At 35.0% G+C, this 9,777-nt stretch overlaps 1 protein-coding gene across 1 annotated transcript in view; it reads left to right on the forward strand.

The window, feature by feature from the left end:
* Positions 1-644: 644 nt before the first annotated feature.
* The window catches only part of LOC111089259, a gene marked incomplete at its 3' end in the record, with an annotated part of 41,065 nt that continues 31,932 nt past the window's right edge, over positions 645-9,777 (forward strand). Inside the window, exons 1-2 of the mRNA XM_022401421.1 lie at positions 645-782; positions 1,673-1,907. Coding sequence (XP_022257129.1) covers positions 645-782; positions 1,673-1,907 — 373 coding nt within the window. The remainder of the gene's footprint in view (positions 783-1,672; positions 1,908-9,777) is intronic.

A 9,777-nucleotide genomic window follows, 5' to 3' on the forward strand; every position in this document is an offset into this window, starting at 1 on the left:
CATAAAGTAAATAGAAAGAGTAAGAGAGAGAGAGAAAAAAAAAGACATGTCAAATTGAAAACGATCACACGATAATTCATACCCTGCTTGCGTTATATAATGGGCAGGTAACAGAAATATCATTGTTTACTTTCACCAGTTGTTTGTTGGTGTGGGAAACTTTGGCAGAATCAAAATGAAAGTTTTACTAGATTCTAGTTGGTATACAAATCGTGATTAAGAACCGTATTTCAACCCCCCTCTTCCCGAATTGTAATAAATCCCCAATTGCTCTGTCACCTGGTGGCACTCTACTTGGTGTACGTGAGCGAATACTATTTCCTTCCAATGTCTGACCACGCGTTGCTTCGCCTAATATCCTACTGCGCATGCGTCAATTATCGGCTTCCAATACCCTTAGCAGCAAAACCACGAACTTCTCTTAGGACTGATGTTTGACGATCAATAACGTTGATGCGATCGACATTAGCGTTGTGGAAAAGAAAACACGATTCTTTTACTCTTTAAGACAGTGGCAAACAAGGATACGTGACAGTCGTTATCGACTGATGTTTAATACTGGAAGGAGACAATAAGAACTCAAACTAACTAGATTTTCTGTTATTGTACTATAACTTTGTATATGCCTGCTTAAGTAAGAAGCAATGGTAGAAGGCCATGTTGAAAAACATCCTATCAGATTTTTTTTAAGTAGTTATTTTACACCTTACACTTCTGTTACGGGCGTGGCCTGTTTGGTCAGCGTACCAGACTGTGGGTCCATGATTCGTATCTATCTTGCCGTAAGAAAAAAAATCGCTCTCCAAACTTTTTGGCCGTGGGTGCATGGTCGTCCGCAGAAATTTTTCCGGGGGGGGGGCAAAGTTTCCGAAGGGGAAATTGTCGATTGAATAAAACATTCGTATGCATATGCTGAATAAATAAAGAAAGTAAGTGTTTCTCATTTTACACGGGGGCAAGTCGCCCCCCCCCTCCCTGCGGACGCCCATGCGTGGGTGCATTAGAAAATTGACGATCAAATACCACTATGATCAGAGTAGCTCTAAAGTTAGCGAGTGGGGGTGGAGGACTCATTGACTAGCTGCTTTCTCTACAGTATACGAGTTCAAAATTAGGGATGGCTAGCGCAACTAGGGCCCTAGTGAATATCCGAAAATATATTTAAAACAATGCTAATAGCATCTGTTAGAAACAATTTAACAGTAGCTTCGTGCTTAAATACGTTGAACAGGCATGTCAACATAAATTTCGTTATTCTGTTTAGTATAATAATTTTTTATTAGTTTCGTACTCACCAACCTATAATCATTTTCTTATTTAGTTTCGTACTTATAACATATAATATTTCTTGCATTTAACATTGTGCATATATTTCCTGTTATCATACATTCTTATAGACATACGGCAATGGAAATGTTTACAGTTTCTACACATTTCATAAAACTGATATTTTACTGGTACAATAATTAACGATAGCCGATACTGCAAATTTATGATTCGATACGATACTAAGTGATACTTGTTAAGTATCGTAGATAACGATTAACGTTAGTGATTACTTAATTTTCTCACACCACACTGGTCAGTTGGTACTTACAGTTACACTGCTCAGCAAGTACTTACAGTTGCTTATACTGGTCAGCCAGTACTTACAGTTGCTCATACTGCTCAGCAAGTACTTACAGTTGCGTATACTGGCCAGCTAGTACTTACTGTTGCTCACACTGGTCAGCCAGTACTTACAGTTGCTTATACTGGCCAGCTAGTACTTACAGTTGCTCACACTGGTCAGCCAGTACATAAACTTGCTCACACTGGTCAGCCAGTACTTATAGTTGGTCACACTGGTCAGCCAGTACTTACGGTTGCTCATACTGGTCAGCTAGTGCTTAAAATTACTCAAACTGGTCAGTTAGTACTTACAATTGCTCTCACTTGTCAGCCAGTGCTTCTAATAGGCCACGTAGATAAAACATAATAAATACCAGAGAATAACAGACGATTATCCCACAGACTGCCAACATTTCTATTTGTACTAGCTTTCGCTAGGGTACGATAGGTTTATTTTCAAACGTGCCACGTTATTTTGAGATGCTATAAAAACCACCTTAGCAAATATACACTACTTAGTTTTTATTGTTATTACTTTCCTATAAATTCAGAGGCCTGAATTAAATCAAAGTTTCTGCCATTTTTAAAAGCATACTCCCTTATGGCTGTAATGGTGTGATATACTTGACTTAATCCATGCCACATTGTTTGAAATAGCAATACAAAACTTCTGAGGCAACTGTAAACTATAAGATTAACACAAAAAGAATGGTAATAATTAACAACACGGCTCATGACAGGAACCTACTCATGTAATGGACGGTACACTGGCCAAAAAATAAAGAGACTCGTTTGTATCTTTATTTCTTATGAGTGTAATTCATACTTTCTTTAAGTAATTAATACTAAGTAATTAATGCTTTAAAAATTATCAAAAAGTATTGATTTCTTTGGTGTCTATCCACCCAACAAATATCATTAATATCATCGTGAAAATGCATCGCTCGCCTGTACCACCACTACCATTTGGAAATCACGAGTCACCATGTAATCGAGACCAATCTTCAGTAAGACATGTCGTATGACATCTATGGTTAAAGTGTAGCTTCAAAAAAACTTTTTGAAAATTTTCTGTGATACCCTAAAAGCCTATGTATGTATGTTTATTGCAAAACATTACTAAGCATTAATCTTCCTCATGTTGATGCTGGCACATCATTCTTTGTCTTACAGATTTAACTATGTTCACATTGTACGTAACATATACAAATGGTCAAGTTTTTTCTTTTTTCTTTTTGCTGTGTCACTTATCCTAATTCATAATCCACTCGTCACCTTGTGTTATGTGACTTAATAAACTTCTATTTCAGTCTCGGTTTACAAAAAATATATGTTCACCTAACTAATTCATATATGACACATATTTAATAGCGTGAATAAAAATGTTAAAAACAAATGATATAAGAAATCAAGTAAGACCAGGCTTCTCACTGTACACTGTCACTGAAGGTTGTATGTTATTAAAGTCGGATTTTATCAGCCAGCTTAGTACCATAAAAAGGTCTTTGTCTGGATAGCATACCAATAGTCTGCTTAAGTTCGGCGCCTCGACTCCGTGTTTATTACAGCCGTTATCTCGCCAGTATGTGGATTTCGACATTTCAATTTGCAACCGTTCCAAACAAAATCGCTTGGCCACTTTTAGCCTAAGATGACAGAACTATTCAATGATTTTAGTTATTAGCTTGGAGACTGGAGAAATTTGGAGTTCAGTTGACCATTCTGGAACGTGATTGTTTTACCTTGCGTAAAAGTTTTACATCAATTCCAGATGGCGTGACTCATATGCGTCACTTCAATTATTGCTTGGAAATAATTATTGTTTTGAGCATAATTTCTATAGGACTATCATGCACGATATTAATCTGAGAACAGTAATATACCACCTGACATATGAACTTACATACTTAAACATCAGATTCACACATCATTTCTGTTTTTACAATGGCATCGACCGTTTATTTCTAAAAGTGGGCTATTAAAGAAATATCTCTAAACAGACGAGTCTTAACTTGGTAATGTGAAACCTACTTAGTTATTTTTCAAACTCTCAATTCTCTTCGAAAAAAATAAAACTGTTGAAAATGGTTGTGGATAGTTTCATACCGGCATTCCATATGTCTATTGTAATTACTCATCCGTAAAGATTACTGAAACTAGAAGAGTCGCTGACCATTTTGTTATTTGTATAACACTAGACATGTTTTCCTCTACATTTTGTTATTTGTATAACACCAGACATGTTTTCCTCTACATTTTGTTATTTGGATAACACTAGACATGTTTTCCTCTACATTTTGTTATTTGGATAACACTAGACATGTTTTCCTCTACATTTTGTTATTTGGATAACACTAGACATGTTTTCCTCTACATTTTGTTACTTGGATAACACTAAACATGTTTTCTTCTACATTTTGTTATTTGGATAACACTAAACATGTTTTCCTCTACATTTTGTTATTTGGATAACACTAAACATGTTTTCCTCTACATTTTGTTATTTAGATAAAACTAGCCATGTTTTCTTCTACATTTTGTTATTTGGATAACACTAAACATGTTTTCCTCTACATTTTGTTATTTGGATAACACTAGACATGTTTTCTTCGACACTTTGTTATTTGGATAACACTAAACATGTTTTCCTCTACATTTTGTTACTTGGATAACACTAGACATGTTTTCTTCTACATTTTGTTATTTGGATAACACTAGATATGTTTTCTACTATTATAAAACTCACCAGCGCTGTTGGCTACTGAGACTAATTATAACTTACCTGTAGAACACCAGTGTACCTGCGTACCACATTATTACTGACTTTGTCTTTTTCACGGAGGTGATTTAAAGAAAATAAGGCCTAGTAGTTCACATGGTCATATTACGAACACGAACCTTATTGTCCTTGAAGATCTATCTTTAAAAACAATAGACAGTTATACACATTCCTTATCAGAATTTTCTTTATAGTTTACTTATTTTATTATTATGAGGTCGATTATACCTTTTCGGATGATATTGAATGTTATTGTTGTTTTTAGCTCTCGGAGTACAAAATATGATAACCCTCTTACTTTGACCAGTCTAGATGTAAAATAAGTATAATCAAGAAGTCATGTTTACAGAACAGTAAGTATTAATTCAAATTTGCAACACCTGACATAGAAGTCTCGTCCCCTGGTGGTAAGCCTGAATACTTATAACACTAAATATCGGGTTTCGATAACCCGCGGTAACCACATTACAGATAACCCGTTGCTTAGCTATGTGCTTAATAACAAACAAACACAGAATTCTCGCCCCTTGGTGGTGGCACGATAGTAAGCCTGAAGACGTATAACACTATATATCGAGTTTCGATACCCGCAGTGGGCACATTTTATTTAACTCATTGCTTAGCTATTAGCTATGTGCTTAATACCACCAAACGCAGAACGCTCCTACTCATATTTAATATACCTGTTAAATAGTTACTTTTTTGTATACCCCAGGGGCACAGCGGTATGTCTATGGATTTACAATGCTAGAAACCGGGTTTCGATACCCGTGGTGGTCAGAGCACAGACAGCCCATTGTGTAGCTTTGTGTTTAACTACAAACAGACTTTTCTGCATTTTGCCGCAGTGGAGATATATTGTTGTTGCTGTTCATTGAATGATAATATCAGGCCACTTTTAGTTTTTATTCAGGCTGATAAATATCTTCTCTTGTGATATAGTAAATAAAAAAAAAATATTGAACAATATCCCTTCGTGCGCTCAAATGACTTCACTATCCTAATTATGATAATTATACACTTAATACTTTTTTCAAAATTTTATGTATTTTACAGAATTATTTGATTATTCAAGCTCTAAACTCAAGTATTGTGAAATTGTTTACTGTTGAGCAAAATTACAACACAGATGTTTTTGTTTGGACGTTCGACTTTTTAAAAGTGAACAAGGATTTAAACTGGGGGAGCGGGGATATCATGAACGTACCTAGACTGATTTATATGCAGTAATATAGCTGTAAAAATAGTAAACCCGGAAGGTAAAAAAAGTGAAGCGGTAAAAAAAAAGTTTGGCTAGACAAGTTGTGAAGAAATGATTTTCTTAAAAGGAAACAGCAACAACAACAGCAATCTATTTAAAATTTTTGTCGTAATTCGGCTTTCGTGTTGATAACTATACAATAGTTGACTATTACACCTAACAGCTGCCTACCGTTAAAAAAAAAGAAGGAAAATGTAACAAAATCACTTAACAGCAGAGGTATTTTTTACATAATCCTCTTAATTGGTCTGTTTTGGATTCCAAATCATAGATACATCTAAATAGTATTCCAAATTTTTCTTTTTATCTCCCATAAGTAACTGTCTGGTGTGAATTCCAAAATGGACAAACTAAGACTATGTGAAAAAAACCATCTGCCATCAGCAATTCACGTTATTTTTATCATATATTTTAGGTCTAAGAGTTACCAATGCGTAGCCATATTTCTATGTTTAAACCGCAGTTTGTAAAATGTGACATGTACAAATTAATGCACACAAAGACTGAGACGCCAACCGAACTTACCAAGTGCTGTGATGTCACATGTGAATATTATTAGGTCTATTATTTTGAAATTGTTTACTTTCTTCCTCGCTACGGTGGCTATAGCAATAAAGGAAAACGTAAATTGAGATATATCATTAGATCTTGACAGACTGAATAAAAAACGAATAAACTCGAGACGTTTTGAGTAAGCAGCTTCATTGTTCAAATATCTGTGCTAAGTGTGCTATACACCTCTAGAGCAACTGTCATGTTAGAATTCAGAAACAAACAAATTTTGCATTCAGTGTTTTATTTAATAATTTTTCTGCACATAATTAAATTACGTTAGACGTATACAAATACGTATGCGTATAAAAAAGTGTGCGATTTTTACTTCGCAAAACACAGTCCATGTAAAAAGTTCATAAATGAACCAACTTTCATACATCTTATTTGATCTGTCTGCAAGTTCCTTTGGGACTTTGCACAGGATTGAGTCTAACTTGGTTCAACCTCACCAAGAATGCTAGACATTGCATTCGGAATGATAAGTATGACGAAACAGGAACTGGAAAGGGATAATCAAGCTTTAGTACCGGTAATCAACATCAAAAGTCTACTACCAGGGATGTAATAGTGCTGAAATTAATTAATTAAACCACCACTTTGACCTTGTTAATTGTATTTTTTAAGAATATACAAGTCCAGATGCGGACCTCGAAGTATCTGGTTCTTGGCGAATTCCCAACCGTTCGACAGAGTAATGCCACCAAGGTTGGCCTTTTGACATGCAGAGTTCTTTCCAGTGCAGGATATTGTTATAGTGAGCTTTTGGAACGATATAAAGTCAAAGTTTTTAAAAATAGGAGTCTTCAATGTTCTTCATAGAGAGTAGAACGGTTATGTCATCTAGGGCCTATTTAGCCACATACCAAGTTAATTTGGAGCAAAGTCCTCATTAGTAAAATGAAACTTACAGTTAAAGATAATCTTACGACTCAAAAGGCGATTCTGGTGAAACTGAACATATCTCTTGGTACATTTAACAATATAATAAACAAGGAGTTGAAGTTGGCAAAGGCTTAAAAGTTTCCAACTACACATCGAAATAAAGTGTTGTTTTCTTGAAAAAAGTAACCACAGAGACTGGAATCATTGGCATCCTATTCGAGTTTCCATCTGGAAGTTCTCCAGATGCAGCTCCATTGGACTTTTTTGGCTTTAGTGTACTTACACTTTGCCCTGGAAGCCGAATTATACGCAAAATGGAGGGTCAGTAGAATGTTTTTCAAGAAGTATGGTCTAAGAATGGTTTTGTAGTCTTTGAAGAAACATTTTACATAAGACATCGCAGTAATAATGACCATCAGGATCTACGATGAAGGAAGAGTTCCAAGAGCAACAAGGGATTCGGAACTTCGTTTTTATAAAGTATGATGAATTTTCAGTATCACTAGACATTTTTATTCACTTAACTCAGCAATTTGTTTTGAAAACAAGTTAACAATTTTCTATAACAACCGTTACAGTTTTTGGCAAAGAGCAACTGATAAAACCAGAGACTAAAGTGACATTCTGTAAGTAAGTAAGTACTTCGATCAAACATCATTGTAAGTAAGAAATATGATAAGTGAAGAAAAACTCCGGAACTGGGACTTGAACCCAAGACCATTGACTAACAGTACTAATGCTCTATCCAATTGATATCGTGATCTGGGTTCGAGTATGTGCAATACCACAAAACAGCTCTAGCACTTTATGCCGTGGGTGTGTTATTAGAATGACAGTCAATATTTTAGGTTCAAGCCCCAGTCCCAGAGTTTCCTTTCACTTACAGTAATGTTTGTTGGAAAGTGTACTTTCATTAATTCATAAAATACTTCGATATCTTCGTACTGCAACTACGTTATCCACATTTGTTTTTTATCATTGTGTTTACTGGTTCCAAGAACCAGTTTCTGTAAAGCATAGTGTAACACATTAAGGTCTAACTGCCCCTAAATTCTCCCCCTAACTTGGTTGATTTATGCTTCTTAAAATGAGAGTTTCACAACAACCAATCAGAAGTTTGTCTGGTGATTGAAAGGTAACTGATAAAGGGCGAAATTCCCTGAAATCCATCTAACTCGGTTTACACGTTTTGTAATAATGAATAGTACGGCTAATAGGATAATTAGAATAAGTGACACATATGCAATATACATATTTTTTTGCGTATAAAAATCGTACTTTTGAAAATTTTTACGTTAAGGATAAAAACCACGAGTCGAGTTCGAATGTATGCAATATCACAAAATAGTCCCAGCACTTTACACTGTGGTTGTGTTATAAGAGTGACAGTCAATCTCTTAGCGGGGATATCAGGCGATAAGGAGCTGTTGACTGGCTGCCTTCCTTCTAGTCTGTAGTTCAAGACTGAGCTGAAGATATCTTATTAGCTTTGCAAAATACAAATGAACACAATAAGACTTTTTTTTTGTTAGTTATTTAAAAACTTTTATTCGTGCGTGTGAAAAATGAAATAAAATCCTAAAAATGAAGAATATAAAGTCTGTCCTATATTATACTAAACTCAATTTTCAAAATGATGATTGTTGGTTATGACCCTCAAAAACTCTTGTTAATATCATGACAGATGTATTCGATTAAGTATTTAAATATCTCAATTATTCGCACACTGAAAAGCCAACAGCTTTAGAAACAGGAAATTGTGTATTCTGATTATTCTTCAAAAAACTCGTTTAAGATGCTTCGAATATTTATGAACAAATATAAAGAAAATAGTGAATGTGAGCGTGCGAAATGAGAATTTCAAAATACTTCCTGATACCAGTGGGAAATATATAATCACGACCTTTGTATAAGGTATATTAAAATGAATAGTTCTTTTTTATTAAGCAGCAACGCTGCACAGCAGACTACCTATGCTGTGTCTATGGCAGGGATCTAATTCCGAATTACCTCTGAGCCACCGAGGGCACGATTATCAGAAATATGGTGTGTTTCGTTTCAGTCATTTGGAAGTTTCATAGATTTGAAAATGTACTTAGTACAATTCCAGTAATGAAATAGGTTACCAAGATATTTAGCCATTAGTGAGCATGCGAAGTTAGTCTACGTATATTACGCTACAAAGTAGCGCCATTAGACAGTGGAGATCTACAACATCTCTTTCCACTAACTTCTATTACCACAGATTTCCTTAGAGAATTAGCACGAACTTCTTGGTATGTTGTGACCTTTAGAAAGAACGATTAGGTTTTGTCTTCCCAGCTGTTGACAACAAGTATAAATGCGTTATATACCTAGATACAGGCAATGACATACAGAAAACAAAGTTATTTCACCTTTCTCTTCTACGAAATTACATTCACAAAAACATTTTATGATAAGAATTTGACCGCTAGTGCCCTACGAATGTGGAAACTATTTTAATAACTTATATATACAGAGACATCTCAAAAGTAAATATATACCATGATGTTTATTCAATAGTCATTTATCTCACATTATCAACTTGACAAAAATGTTTACAAATGTGCATGGAATCAATGAGATATGCAATTTTTTTCCTGTAGGATCTTGACCCAGACTGCACGGAAAACATCGAGTAGCTCTCCACGGGACGCTGGTTTTCTGG

The sequence above is a fragment of the Limulus polyphemus genome, unplaced genomic scaffold, assembly GCF_000517525.1.
Source record: "Limulus polyphemus unplaced genomic scaffold, Limulus_polyphemus-2.1.2 Scaffold5695, whole genome shotgun sequence".
Taxonomy (NCBI): Eukaryota; Metazoa; Arthropoda; class Merostomata; order Xiphosura; family Limulidae; genus Limulus; species Limulus polyphemus.